General features: G+C 40.8%; 1 protein-coding gene across 1 annotated transcript in view; it reads left to right on the top strand.

Annotated features, from left to right (window-relative positions):
- Positions 1-13,968, top strand: part of LOC146391661 (serine/threonine-protein phosphatase PP1-beta catalytic subunit) — a 30,783-nt gene extending 16,815 nt beyond the window's left edge. The window contains exons 2-8 of the mRNA XM_084924615.1: positions 710-841; positions 971-1,201; positions 8,894-8,998; positions 9,894-9,965; positions 11,837-11,988; positions 12,203-12,337; positions 13,416-13,968. Coding sequence (XP_084780741.1) covers positions 710-841; positions 971-1,201; positions 8,894-8,998; positions 9,894-9,965; positions 11,837-11,988; positions 12,203-12,337; positions 13,416-13,520 — 932 coding nt within the window. The 3' untranslated portion in view covers positions 13,521-13,968. The remainder of the gene's footprint in view (positions 1-709; positions 842-970; positions 1,202-8,893; positions 8,999-9,893; positions 9,966-11,836; positions 11,989-12,202; positions 12,338-13,415) is intronic.
- The last annotated feature ends 1,966 nt before the right edge of the window (positions 13,969-15,934 follow it).

A 15,934-nucleotide genomic window follows, 5' to 3' on the forward strand; every position in this document is an offset into this window, starting at 1 on the left:
AGCTCTGGTCCTTATTGTTGCTAAGCAAGAAGAATAAATTTGCCTATGTAGTAGCTGTTGGTCTTTTTGTAGGAGAATGTAGGATGGCAGCAAAATGTGGAAATGCATTTTCTACTCTTTAATTTATCTACGTGTGTGTACATTAATTCCTGTAATCTTAAGACAGTATAGTAAGAGTAAGTGTATCATTGTGTAACAGTGTATTGTTCCAAAATAATGCTTTTTCAAAAATGATGTATTTGTATTTGTAAAGTCACATGACTGATCAGTGGCCTATTTAATTAACAAGTCATCCTCACTTCATCTGTATGTAATATTGACCTGCTGGCTTTCATAATAGTTATGTGTACATCTGCCGATTTCACGAACTTTCAGGGCTTCTTGTCACCTGACCACTGTGACTGCCCCCACTTCCCCCTTCTCCTTCCTTCTCCGTTCTGTTACACAACAGGAAGTGTATCCACAAACACTGACATCAACAATATCCACACAGGCTATTTCTGTCGTCCTCCAAACACGGTCCTCCCATATTTAGTTTGAAGTTGAAAAAGTTGAAAAAGTCATTTGACAATCATAACCCTGAGAAAAATTCAGGGGAGTCCAGTCTCCTTGGGAAAGCTTACTCCTTAAAACTGACTTTCACATCATCAGAAAGCTTGGTGTCGAAGTTTAGTTTAAGCTCACTCAGCTTTTGCTCTCCCTTCCCCAGTGCGAGGATGTCGTCCAGGGAAGATTGTCCAGATGACGGAGGCGGAGGTCCGCGGCCTCTGCATCAAGTCCCGGGAGATCTTCCTCAGTCAGCCAATCCTTCTGGAGCTGGAGGCTCCTCTCAAAATCTGTGGTCAGTACTATCTATCAAGTGTGATGCCTATTGCAAATAAACAAACAGATATAACGATGCTTATTATTACTGGAGAACGTTCCTCTTTGCCTTCTGGATCAAAGTGTTCGTCTCTGCTCCCCACCCCAGGTGACATCCACGGACAGTACACAGACCTGCTGAGGCTCTTCGAGTATGGCGGCTTTCCTCCGGAGGCTAACTACCTGTTTCTAGGAGACTACGTGGACAGAGGGAAGCAGTCTCTGGAGACTATCTGCCTGCTGCTGGCATACAAGATCAAATACCCCGAGAACTTCTTCCTGCTCAGGGGCAACCACGAGTGTGCCTCCATCAACCGTATCTACGGCTTCTATGACGAGTGTGAGCATCCTGCTCTCATAGTTACACTTTTTATTTCCTCTTAAGTTCTTTGTGGTGGCTGCCGTTCCATTGTGCGTGATTTAACACACAAACACTTTTGAGTGAAACAAAAGTGGTGATCAGGAAGCAGGCAGGCAAAAATGGTAATTTGATGGTTTTTGTTCCCAATCCTATCCCCCCACCCCTTTTTTTTTTTTTTTTTTTTTTTTTCTAGATATTTGAATTGTTTCACTATAAAATAGAAATGTAAAATTAAATGAGTGAAAGTAACTCATAAATAGAGCTCCTACTAATTCCCCTATTAACTGCATTTTATTTATTTATTTATTTTATTTATTCTTTAAAGGGGTCCTGAGGCCACTTCCTGCCACTTGAACTGGTCTTGCAGGCTTTCATGAAGGAAAGTGTTTCCATGCAAATGCCACAATAACCGAGTATTTTGTGACAGATGACAATTTTAATAGAGTCAGATGTTTCTCCAGTGAGTCGCTCATCCCACGGATGGAGTCCCTTGGTCACAGTGTTGGAAGGCAGCTAGAGATGGTAATACTTGTTATGCTGGGCAGCACAGTGGCAGACGAACCAGTTCACTCAGTTTGATGGAGAGAGCAGCGGGATTTAAGGAGGTTTAAAAAATGACATTCAATTGTCATTATTTCTTTAAGTAAGTCAGTAAGCTGCCTCCATATTAGCCTCCGATAGCCAGTATTTTCATTCCAACAGCAGCACCTGATGAGTAGTCACAAAGGTAGTTTTTTGTTACAAAATGTACAAAGTGTACATTCAAATCTCAGATTTCCTTAAGCACAGTAGTCCTTTTACCCAAATGAAGGAAAGAAGGGACTACTTGTCTGTGAAAGCTTTTCAGCATTGAGATGGAAAATGTTGTTGCTGCAAGCAGATCTGCTGGATTGCAAGAACTGCTCTTGGTTGACGGGCACTTGTAAACCAATAAAAATCAAAAATCGTCTGTGTCTTCCAGTGTAAAGTAAGTAAGTAAGTAAAATTTATTTATATAGCGCTTTTCACAGATAAAAATCACAAAGTGCTTTACAACACAGGAAATGGGAATATAAAAACAATATAACAGTAAATAAAACAATGTAAAACAATAAAACTATAAAAACAGCATAAGAAGAAATTAATCAAATGCTTTTCTAAATAAAAATGTCTTCAGCTGTTTCTTAAAAGAATCAATTCAATTCAATTCAATTTTATTTATATAGCGCCAAATCACAACAAAAGTCGCCTCAAGGCGCTTCATAGATACAGAGAAAAACCCAACAATCATATGACCCCCTATGAGCAAGCACTTTGGCGACAGTGGGAAGGAAAAACTCCCTTTTAACAGGAAGAAACCTCCGGCAGAACCAGGCTCAGGGAGGGGCGGCCATCTGCTGCGACCGGTTGGGGTGAGAGAAGGAAGACAGGATAAAAGACATGCTGTGGAAGAGAGACAGAGGTTAATAACAGATATGATTCAATGCAGAGAGGTCTATTAATACATAGTGAGTGAGAAAGGTGACTGGAAAGGAAAAACTCAATGCATCTTGGGAATCCCCCGGCAGCCTACGTCTATTGCAGCATAACTAAGGGAGGATTCAGGGTCACCTGGTCCAGCCCTAACTATATGCTTTAGCAAAAAGGAAAGTTTTAAGCCTAATCTTGAAAGTAGAGATAGTTTCTGTCTCCCGAATCCAAACTGGAAGCTGGTTCCACAGAAGAGGGGCCTGAAAACTGAAGGCTCTGCCTCCCATTCTACTTTTAAATACTCTAGGAACAACAAGTAGACCTGCAGAGCGAGAGCGAAGTGCTCTAATAGGGTGATATGGTACTACAAGGTCATTAAGATAAGATGGGGCCTGATTATTTAAGACCTTGTATGTGAGGAGCAGGATTTTGAATTCAATTCTGGATTTAACAGGAAGCCAATGAAGGGAAGCCAAAACAGGAGAAATATGCTCTCTCCTTCTAGTCCCTGTCAGTACTCTTGCTGCAGCATTTTGGATTAGCTGAAGGCTTTTCAGTGAGTTTTTTGGACATCCTAATAATAATGAATTACAGTAGTCCAGCCTGGAAGTAATAAATGCATGAACTAGTTTTTCAGCGTCACTCTGAGACAGGATATTTCTAATTTTAGAGATGTTGCGCAAATGGAAGAAAGCAGTCTTACATATTTGTTTAATATGTGCGTTGAAGGACATGTCCTGGTCAAAAATGACTCCAAGGTTCCTCACAGCGTTACTGGAGGCCAAGGTAATGCCATCCAGAGTATGAATCTGGTTAGATACCATATTTCTAAGATTTTCAGGGCCGAGTACAATAACCTCAGTTTTATCTGAATTAAGAAGCAGAAAGTTAGCGGCCATCCAGGTCTTTATGTCTTTAAGACATTCCTGCAGTTTAACTAATTGGTGTGTGTTATCTGGCTTCATGGACAGATAGAGCTGGGTGTCATCTGCATAGCAGTGAAAATGTATGCTATGTCTTCTAATGATGCTGCCTAAGGGAAGCATGTATAATGTAAACAGAATTGGTCCTAGCACTGAACCCTGTGGAACTCCATAATTGACCTCAGTGTGTGAAGAGGACTCTCCATTTACATGCACAAATTGGAGTCTATTAGATAGATATGATACAAACCACTGCAGTGCAGTACCTGTAATACCTACAGCATGTTCTAATCGCTCTAATAGGATATTATGGTCGACAGTATCGAACGCTGCACTGAGGTCTAGCAGGACAAGCACAGAGATGAGTCCACTGTCAGAGGCCATAAGAAGATCATTTGTAACCTTCACTAAAGCTGTTTCTGTGCTGTGATGAGCTCTGAAACCTGACTGAAACTCTTCAAATAAACCATTCCTCTGCAGATGATCTGTTAGCTGTTTGACAACTACTCTTTCAAGGATTTTTGATATGAAAGGAAGGTTGGAGATTGGCCTATAATTAGCTAAGACTGCTGGGTCTAGAGATGGCTTTTTGAGTAAAGGTTTAACCACAGCCAGCTTGAAGACCTGTGGTACATAGCCGATTATTAGAGATAGGTTGATCATATTTAAGATCGAAGAATTAATCAATGGCAGGACTTCTTTGAGCAGTTTTGTAGGAATGGGGTCTAAAAGACACGTTGATGGTTTGGAGGAAGTAATTATTGAAGTTAACTCAGAAAGATCAATTGGAGAAAAAGAGTCTAACTTAACATCAATGGTACTAAGAGTAGCTGTAGATAATATTACATCTGTGGGATGATTACTGGTAATTTTTTCTCTAATGATAAAAATTTTATTTGTGAAGAAGTTCATGAAGTCATTACTAGTTAACGTTAAAGGGATGGTTGGCTCAACAGAGCTCTGACTCTTTGTCAGCCTGGCTACAGTGCTGAAGAGAAACCTGGGGTTGTTCTTATTTTCTTCAATCAGTGATGAATAGTAAGATGTTCTGGCTTTGCGGAGGGCTTTCTTATAAAGCAGCAAACTATTTCTCCAGGCTAAATGATGATCCTCTAAATTTGTGACACGCCATTTCCTCTCCAGATTACGAGTCATCTGCTTTAGGGTACGTGTTTGAGAATTATACCACGGAGTCAGGTACTTCTGATTAGAGACCTTAGTTTTCACTGGAGCTACAGTATCCAGAGTCGTACGTAGTGAGGAGGTGAAATTATTAACAAGATAATCGACCTCTGTTGGGGTAGCGTTCAGATAGCTGCTCTGCTCTGTGTTGGTACAGGGCATTGAAGATGATAACAGTGGGTGGATTATATTCTTAAACTTAGTTACAGCGCTTTCAGAAAGACATCTACTTTGATAAAATCTACTCTCCACTGCTGTGTAATCAATTATTGTAAATGTAAATGTTATCAGGAAATGATCAGACAGGAGAGGGTTTTCAGGAAACACTGTTAAATGTTCAGTTTCTATGCCATATGTTAAAACAAGATCTAGAGTGTGATTAAAGTGGTGGGTGGGTTCTTTTACATTTTGAGAGAAGCCAATTGAGTCTAATAACAGACTAAATGCCATGTTGAGGCTGTCATTTTTAGCATCTACATGGATGTTAAAATCACCCACAATAATTATTTTATTTGAGCTCAGAACTAAATTAGATATAAAGTCTGAGAAATCAGACAGAAACTCTGTGTAAGGCCCAGGTGGACGATAGATGATAACAAGTAAGACTGGTTTCTGAGTTTCACAGCTGGGGTGGACAATGTTAAGCATCAGGCTTTCAAATGAATTAAAAGTCTGTCTTGGTCTTTCATTAATTAATAGGCTGGTGTGAAAAATTGCTGCCACACCGCCCCCTCGGCCTGTGCTTCGAGGTTTCTGGTAGTTAGAATGACTCGGGGGTGTTGATTCATTTAAACTAACATAATCATCCTGCTGCAACCAGGTTTCTGTAAGGCAGAGTAAATCAATTTGTTGATCAATTATTAAGTCATGTACTAACAGAGACTTGGAGGAGAGAGACCTAATATTTAATAATCCACATTTCACTGTTTTACTCTTTGGTTCAGATGTGGATACTGTATTGTTCTTTCTTTTTGATTGTTTATGTTTAAGTTGTTTGTTGCTGGTTTTTAGTTAGTTTTTTGTCTTTTTGGAAGCTGACACAGTCTCTATGGAGATGGGTTTTTGGGGGGGTAGCAGGAGGAGAGAAGCTGCAGAGAGGCGTGTAAGACTGCAACTCTGCTTCCTGGTCCCATCTCTGGATAGTCATATTTTGGGGGGTTTAATAAATTTGTCCATATTTCTAGAAATGAGAGCTGCTCCATCCAAAGTGGGATGGATGCCGTCTCTCCTAACAAGACCAGGTTTCCTCCAGAAGGTTTGCCAATTATCTATGAAGCCCACATCGTTTCTGGGACACCACTCAGACAGCCAGCAATTTAAGGAGAACATGCGGCTAAACATGTCACTCCTGGTCTGATTGGGGAGGGGACCAGAGAAAACTACAGAGTCCGACATTGTTTTAGCAAAGTTGCACATCGATTCAATATTGATTTTAGTGACCTCCGATTGGCGTAACCGGGTGTCATTACTGCCGACGTGAATTATGATTTTACTGAATTTACGTTTACCCTTAGCCAGCAGTTTTAAATTTCCTTCAATGTCGCCTGCTCTGGCCCCTGGAAGACAATTGACTATGGTTGCCGGTGTCTCTAGCTTCACATGTCTGAGAACAGAATCACCAATTACCAGAGTTTGACCCCCGGCGGGTGTGTCACCGAGTGGGGAAAAACGGTTAGACACATGAACAGGTTGGTGGTGTACCTGGGGCTTCTGTTTAGGACTATGCTTCCTCCTCACCGTGACCCAGCCGCCCTCTTTCCCCAGCTGCTTGGGGTCTGCCGGGGAACAGCTAGCGGGGCCTACGCTATCTTCGGCTGCACCAGCTACAGGGGCCTGGCTAGCTACGGGTGAATGAAGGGTGCGAAGCCGAGTCTCCAATTCAGTAATCCTGGCCTCCAGAGCTGCAAATATGCTACATTTGTTACAGATATCATTACTGCTAAAGGAGGCCGAGGAGTAACTAAACATCTGACACAATGAGCAAGAAAGTGCAGGAGGGACAGGTGAAGTAGCCATGGTGCTAACGAGTCGGCTACGAGCTAAGCTAAGCTAGCGAAACAGTACAGAGACAGTGAGTGAATACTTTGGCTATAAATTAGGTAGTGAGTACACAGAAAGTGTGCTTCGGATGAAGCACGTGAAGATTATACTATGAAAGAAGAATGTATTTAAAAGTTGTTAATTAAATTGCTAAGCAAATAAGCTACTCAGAAACACCACTGTGTTTGAGCAGGAACAGGAAGTGATACTCTACCGCAGAGCGAGCGAACACCAAGTCAATGGAGTCCGTGCAGCGAAGAGACAGTGGGAGAGAATTCCACAACCGTGGTGCCACAGTCTGAAAGGCCCGATCACCACGAGTTTTAAAACGAGTGCGCGGTACCACCAGCAGTCTCTGATCTAATGACCTTAAAGCCCGAGAAGATGTATGTGGTTTCAGCAGGTCAGATAAATATTGAGGAGCCTGACCATGTAGGGCCCTAAAGGTTAGAACTAAAATTTTAAAATGAAACCTAAAATTTACAGGCAACCAGTGAAGGGAGGCCAAGACTGGAGTGATATGCGATCTTCTCTTGGTGCCTGTTAAGAGACGTGCTGCAGCATTCTGCACAGTCTGAAGACGATTTAAGGCTGATTTGTTAAAACAAGTAAAAAGGCCATTACAATAGTCTAAACGAGAAGAAATAAAAGCATGAATAATCATCTCAAGTTCAAGCTTTGATACCATTAGTCTGAGTTTAGAAATATTCCGTAAATGATAAAAACAGTTTCGGACCAGCTGCTTAGAAAGCTGCTCGAGCGACATCGAGCTGTCAAATATGACACCGAGATTTCTAAGGCTTGATTTTACATAAGGGTCTAAGAAGCTGATATGCTGTCTAATTTCTGGGACCATGTGGTCTGGAGCAATAATTAGAGTTTCTGTTTTATCAGAGTTTAGTTGGAGAAAATTGTCATATAACCATTTGTTGATTTCTGTCAGGCAATTACTTAAATTAGACAATTTATAAAACTCAGACATTTTGAAGGAACAGTATAGTTGGATGTCGTCAGCATAGAGATGATAGGAGATATATTTATAGCGCTTAATAATTTGGCCTAGGGGAAATACATAAAGTAAAAAGAGAATTGGACCCAGGACAGATCCCTGAGGTACCCCACACGGCAAAACTGTTGATTCTGATGTGACATGATTCATGCAAACAGTAAAAGATCTCTCAGACAGATATGATATAAACCATTTTAAAACAACACCAGTAATCCCAAACAAGTTCTCGAGTCTGTTTATCATGATACTGTGATCTACAGTGTCAAAAGCAGAGCTGAGATCCAACAGGACAAGCACTGTATATTCTCCAGAGTCTGCTGCCATCAAGATATCACTAGATACTCTAAGTAAGGCCGTTTCAGTGGAATGCAATTTACGAAAACCAGACTGGAAAGTGTCCATAACAGCATTTTTATCCAGGAAATAGTTAAGTTGTTCTAGTACTACTTTTTCTAAAATTTTCGATATAAAAGGCAATTTGGATATTGGCCTATAACTGTTAGGAAGAGATGGATCCAGCTGGGGTTTCTTTAATATTGGCTCAACAATAGCTTGTTTAAAGAAGCTGGGGACTGAGCCAGTATGAAGAGAAGTATTTATCATTTCCACAATACAGGGGCCAATTGAATCAAACACACTAGTGAAAAATGAAGATGGAAGGACATCAAGGGGGCTTGAAGTCTGTTTTATATGACAAAGCAGGCCTCTGATGTCTTGTAATGTAACAGGAGTAAAAGAGGACCAAGTATCAGAGGAGAGCAAGTTAGAAGTTTGATATTGAGAAGATGATGGAGAGATATTAGACCTGATGGCAATGACCTTATTTCTGAAATAGTTCATAAACTCATTGCATTCGGATGTTGAGTGAACTGGTGCACAAGGAGCATCAGGAGAAACAATACTCTTAATTGTTTTAAACAAGAATTTAGGATCTTTCTTTTTTGAAGCTATGAGGTGTGAAAAATACTCAAGAGGACTGTCTTAAATCTATTAAACTGGAGGCGGAGCTGGAAAACCTTTGAAACAGCCTTATATGGTCGTGCTGACACTGTCGTGTTGATGTTACAGGTAAACGCAGATTTAACATCAAACTGTGGAAAACTTTCACCGACTGCTTCAACTGCCTGCCCATCGCCGCCATCGTGGATGAGAAGATCTTCTGCTGTCACGGAGGTATTCATATTGAAACAATGTAACTACTGTTTAGTCTCCAGATTATTGTTACTTTGAAAAATACTTTAGAAAGCCCCGTTAGGAACCAGGCAGCTTTTGGGGGTAGTGGAAGGTTGAGCAGATGTGTAATGACACTCAAATATTCAGTCTTTGCATCAGTGTCACTGTGGACAATCCTACTCCATGAACATGCAGGGTCCCACAGGGCTGAGTACTTGGACTTGCTGTATTTTGTTTTATCTTTTGCCACTTGGTCAGGTAACCCAGAACAAGGCTTATGCTGATTGCTTGTTTATGCTCTGTTCAGTCAAAGGAAACACAAACAACTAGATTCCCTGCATTCCTGCATCATTGGCTTTAAGAGCTGGTGGCTTTAAATGCCTTGCAACTGAAATAAGACAAAACTAAAATCCAGTCTTGCTTAGTACAATTAGAAATACTCCAACAGTCAGACGACTAGTTGTGAACAGCTTATTTTTGTAGGTCATTGTATGCATGGCAAAATGATGCAGCAGGGACAAACTTCCTCTTACATTTAGATCATCACAATCTGTTCCCCATTTGACATTTACAAGCCTGCCCTTATAGACGGGCTTCTGTATAATGTTTTGTCATGTTTTATCATTGTAACAACTCTTTAGTGTGACACTCTTATTTGGTCCTTGGGGCTTTGTGAAGACTGTGGGTCAGCACTGAGCTCTTCTCACATCACTTACCAAAAATGAAAGATAAAGTCCACGGCTCTCGTGAGCTTCTGGTATTTCTGGTTTACTAATCGGATGTGAAGTAAATGGTTCAAAACAAGCTTTGGCTGCGCTGATATGAGTTAATACCTCCATCCTCGCAGAAGTAGAGATTGAAGAGATTTACCCAAGGGTGTTTGTGTCGCCCACAGGCCTCTCTCCTGACCTGCAGTCTATGGAGCAGATCAGGCGCATCATGAGACCCACAGACGTGCCAGATACAGGTAGGTCAGCACACTCACACACACACACAGCAGACCATTTTCTCTTCTTCTCTCTTTTGTCAGAGGAACTAATAACCCTCTGATGATTACTTTTACCCAGTGTGAAATGGACAGGTGTACATGCAGTGGATACACAACTTAAACTGACCCGCATGTGAGCCTGTTTACTGTCGTTTCTCCCTCACTAAACAGTCTAAAGGTACAAGTATATCTGGGATTTACATAAGCACACGATCACTTAAATCACACATTTAAACATGAGCAGAAGAGTTTCAGTAACATGTGTATGTGTGTCTATATGCACATCAGCTACAGGGATTTGAACTGATGTATGACACGCACATTTAAACAGGTAACTTAAAATGACAAGGTTTCAATTCAATTCCGTTTTATTTATACAGCGCCAAATCACAAAAACAGTCACCTCAAGGCGCTTTATATTGTAAGGTAGACCCTACAATAATACAGAGAAAAACCCAACAATCATGTGACCCCCTATGAGCAAGCACTTTAGCGACAGTGGGAAGGAAAAACTCCCTTTTAACTGGAAGAAACCTCCGGCAGAACCAGGCTCAGGGAGGGGCGGGGCCATCTGCTGCGACCGCTTGGGGTGAGAGAAGGAAGACAGGATAGAAGACATGCTGTGGAAGAGAGCCAGAGATTAATAACAGATATGATTCAATGCAGAGAGGTCTATTAACACATGTTGAGTGAGAAAGGTGACTGGAAAGGAAATACTCAATACATCATAGGAATACCCCAGCAGTCTACACCTATTGCAGCATAACTAAGGGAGGATTCAGGGTCACCTGATCCAGCCCTAACAATATGCTTTAGCAAAAACGTAAGTTTTAAGCCTAATCTTAAAAGTAGAGATGGTGTCTGTCTCCCAAATCCAAACTGGTTCCATAGACGAGGGGCCTGAAAACTGAAGGCTGCCTCCCATTCTACTTTTACACGAAAGCAGGCTGATGTCAGACTCGCTGGATGTTTGGAGCCAATAACACAAAAAGCTGTGTTGCTTCAGGAGGAAAAATGAATGAGGGAAATGTTTAGACTTGGTAGTGTTTTCCAGTAAACACTGAGATGTCAGCTCTGGCCTTGTTTGGGTTTTTGTTTTCATTCACTTAAATAAAAGGATTTCCACTCTATTAATAGAGAAAAGTATCAACTGTTGCATAAAAATGCAGCTAAATGCAGGACAACACCTACACTGGACACTATTTATTTCTGCATTTCTGCACAAAGTGCAGTCACAGCCTGTTGAAGAAGCAGTCTTCCTAAAGGTCAGACCTTCATCAAGCTTCATAAATAACCCTCAGGATATGACTGCTTGCTCTTAGCCCTCACTTTTCTGTTGCTTTAATTCTCAGTAGAGATTCTGCCACTGCTGATAAACACAGCACTGATTAAGGTCCCTGTAATCCAGTTAATGTCTGAATATTCTCTGGTCTTAATGTCAGGTCTGATCAGATCTGCTGGCATTCATCTATCATCATCACCTCATGCTCTTTGTGCTGCAGCTCTCGTTTCAGTAACTCTTTGGGTTCAGAGTTTTTCAGAACACATGAGGCTGAGTCTCGGTGGTGGTGAACCAAGGCAAGCGAAGCTTCTTTTTGTGCCTTTACCCCCCTCCTCATTAAAGCTGCTGCCTCTTGTCCTTTTAAGGCAACCAGTGTTCAGACCCTGGCAGCGGCTGTCTCTCAGATCCTCTTATGGTCTTTCAGGGTGACTGTGTGTGTCTGGATGAGACATTCAGACTATAAATGTGACAAAAAGTTGATCTTCTGTGGTCTAAGAGAGGCTGGATTCAGAATGAAGATGAATGTGTGGCAGCTGAGATGTTTCACATTGTGAATTATCCTCTCCAGGCCTGCTGTGCGACTTGCTCTGGTCTGACCCGGACAAGGACGTCCAGGGCTGGGGAGAGAACGACCGCGGCGTCTCCTTTACCTTTGGAGCTGATGTGGTCAGCAAGTTCCTCAATCGCCATGATCTGGATCTCATCTGTAGAGCCCACCAGGTAACATGCACATCGACTTGGTATAAAAATCATTAAAACGCACAGAAAACAAACGCTCTATCCAGAAAACTTCCATTAGCAACATGTGCCTCAGCTTTCAATGTCTGCATAAAGTGCTACAGTACTTTAAATCTGATCATGATTATGATGAGTGTTTGTATGAGGGCAGTGCCAGTTGTTCACCTTCAGGTATCTGTGTGTCTGGCACCCCCAGGTGGTAGAAGATGGTTATGAGTTCTTTGCCAAGCGGCAGCTTGTGACGCTCTTCTCAGCTCCCAACTACTGTGGAGAGTTCGACAACGCTGGTGGCATGATGAGCGTGGATGAAACCCTGATGTGCTCCTTTCAGGTATGATGACATAATACTGAATGCCAAACATGGATATAATCTGTGGTTACATCTGAGAAGCCCCGTTAGGAACCACAGTAAAAATCAAAATGTCTTCTCATCCATCCATTCTGTGCTTTTCATCCCTGTTTAATGAGTAATCAATAATTATATTAGAAGTGATGGTTAAACACAGCCAGTGAGCAGAGACAAAAGTTGAGATCACACTATGGTGCTAAATGATTCAAAGCAATTTTATTGATGTTTCATGCTTTGCACCGTATGACTGAATAAATGACATTATTTGCAGAATTAAACACATCCACAGAATCCCCCAAACTCCAGCAACCTACCGAGGAGCTAACTGGAATATAATTGCAATATACATAGCTGTGCAAAAGTGTGGAGTCAACACTCATTTCTGTATATTTTGTTTCTAAGAAGTCAGGCTTTCTTGTTAGTTTTTAAGTGTTCATGAGCGATAGTTATCCAGGCTTTCAGAGTTTACTTTTTTAAAATTTAGTTCTTTTGGTCAGATATAAGAACTGGACTAAAAATCAGAACATCTTCAGAGGAAGGTTTGTCTGTTGAGCCGTTTCAATACTAACCTTTGGATCATTCAAACAGCCAACTTTAATTTGTAGGCACGTTGTCACTAACGGCCAAAAACACAAAATTTGCTCCTATTTATTTTAGTTGAATCTATGAAAAATATTTGACAGTCGTAAAATATAATTTTTGCACCAAGCTGATTCCTAGAGGCCTCCTGCCCAAAAACCTGGATATCTTGATGTAGTGTGTTGTTTAATGTCCTTAAAACTGAGGAAATCGGACAAAACACGTGGCAGGATATCCTTAAAGGAGCCTGGAGAAGTTTTCCTGAAAACTAAAGAAATTACAAGAAGCTTCAGGCTGTGCTGAATGATAAAGATGTTCATGCAAATGTTGAGTTTTTCATGTTTTTCATCTTGAAAAAATAGTTTTTCACGTTGATCATCGTTCATCTGGGACGATCTAAAAATCCTACAGTGTGGTGGTTAGCGCCATCACCTCACTGCAGGAAAGTTGAAGCTAATGCTGCTCTGTTTGCGTGTTGTAGATCCTGAAGCCGTCTGAGAAGAAGGCCAAGTACCAGTATGGAGGGATGAACTCCGGTCGACCCGTCACTCCTCCCCGCACAGCCCAACCTCCAAAGAAACGATGAAGCAGAGGCACAGAGACGTCAACCACCGTTTCGTGTTTCACCACACAGAATAAGTAAAGGCAACACTTGGCAGAAGAGGAGCGGATCAGTGCAACTCTTTTAAAAGACACACCCAAATCAGACTTTCATTTGCATCCTTATTTTTCATCCCCTGAACTGCTGTCACCCTTCTTCCTCCGTGCACCCCCCCCCCAGCCCCCCTGCATCTGTGTAACATTTTTAAAACAAAGTGTTAAGAGAAATGAGAAAACAATACAAGGGGTCATTCTGCAGCATATCGGAGTGCTTTTTTTGTTTTTGTTTTGTCTGTGTCTTTTTTCTTCTCCTTTTTTGAGAACAGAATGACTGCTAATTTAGTTTACCACATCTCCTTACCCCCCTGCCTGTACAGACACAACAGGTATTAATGGCAACTGCTGGGTTTTCAATAAATAATACAGGGAAGAAATGTGTGCAGGCTCTGTGTGGTTCTTGAAGTCAAACCAGCTCACGAGAGAGCCCATTAAACTCTCAAAGGGCCACAAACACCACAACAAGGGAGAGATCCTCAAATTTAATATATCGGTGAATTCAAAGTTCACTGTCGTTGGCTTAGCCAGGCTAAGGCTAACTTTTAAACTGATCCTGATAATGTCTCCTGCTAAACTGGTTCTTCTAACACAGATTACATTTATTTTTAAAGAACAATGAGCTCATTTTTCTGCAAGTAAAGGCTTCTCTCAAGTATGAGGAACCCAAGTTTGTCTGGTATGCCACTTCTTTATCTGAAAGTTGTATTGTTGCTTGTCCTGGACTATAAAACCCTAAACAGCTGAAATAAAATAAAGGCATATTTATATTTCTGTAAAGTCAGCTCAATCTGAACATTATCCATGAAACAAAGAACTGGTTTATGTTTGTTTAACTATTTCAGCTGAGTTAGGCATTCTTTTAAAGCCGCATGTTAAACTATACCACCGAGGCCCCCAGATATAATCTGACCTGCTCTACTTTAATCCTCAATCTGAAAGACTTGAGATGCTAAAATGTAAATAAAAAGATGCCATTTTTTTCAAATCTCACAAACCCTTATTTTATTATTATAACAGAAACAGCATCGGACATGTTAGCATTGTGATCTGAGAAAATGAAGCATTTTAAGAAGAAGAATGGCTCCTTTTGAATTTAATGGCAGCAACATTATCTCAAAGGTTTGGTTAGCTTACCGCTGTGTAGCATCCCCTCTTTATTCTGCATGTCTGGAAACATGTTGAAGACCAGCTGCTGGGCTTTTTGCCTCAGTGAGAGAAGATGGTGGTGTTTCTGGATCATTTTTAACATACTTCTTTGCATGACAGAGCCCTAACTTGCATTTGTGGGTGGAATCACTGAACACTGAAGCCCTGAGCCCACGCAGATTTCCCTGATGGAGTCAGGCCTGTTTTTAATGAATTGTTGTCTGTGGGCCAGAATATCACAGACATCCAATATTGGTTTTTGACCTTGTTCCTTTTGATATTATGTTCTGTAGACGATATTCAGTCTTTAAAATTTTAGACTGAGGAATTTTATTCTAAAATTATTCCACAATTTGTACACATTCTTTTGTAGATTGGTGAACGTCCCTGCCATCTTTACTTCTGAGAAACTTTGCTTCTCTTAAACGTTTTTAAAAAATAAATAAATAAAAAAAAGTCCTATCATGTTACTTACCTGTTCCCAAAGAAATTTTTGAACAGACAAAACACTTACCAGCCTTTTGTTGCCACTGTCTCCAAATTCATTTATTTATGTTTTGAAGTACTAATACCATCAAACTCAAAGTGAGCTTATATTTCGCTTAAAATGGGAAATTTTTTCTCAGTTTAAACATTAAATATTTTCCACATTGTTGTAAATAAAATATGGGTTTAAACTTTGCAGATGGATACATTGTTTGTATTTATTTTTCCACGATGTTCCTCCTTTTGTTTGGATTGTAAACTTCATGACTCACCTGGGTTAATTTTTATCATTTACTACAAAATGTTACTCCTTTTTCTGCCATTTGTGATCTTTAACCAGAGGACCAGTCTTGAGTCCCCCCCCCCCCCCCCCCCCAGTAGACTCCAAATCCAAATAAAGAGTCAGAGAGGAAGAGAGGGTTTAACAGAGCACAGACAGATGTGCTTTCATGGCAAAAAATGCAACTGATATTAAGACTTCCTGAATAAGCTGGATGTCATTGTTTACAGACGACCTTTATTTCTCCTGCTTCTTCCTTTTTAAAGCTCTTCTGCTGTAATGTTTATTTTTCAGTTAAAAAAAATTGGCTACTTTTGATTCAGTTGCTCAAACACAGGCTCAAAGTTGCCTTCACGGTCACACTACTGAGGTCCATGTTTCTTACATGTATAAATGGTTAAATAGCTAATGTGTCTTCTTTCAGCCTTCAA

Source organism: Perissodus microlepis, chromosome 3 (genome assembly GCF_051167445.1).
Source record: "Perissodus microlepis isolate ML-2025 ecotype Zambia chromosome 3, ASM5116744v1, whole genome shotgun sequence".
Classification (NCBI taxonomy): domain Eukaryota; kingdom Metazoa; phylum Chordata; class Actinopteri; order Cichliformes; family Cichlidae; genus Perissodus; species Perissodus microlepis.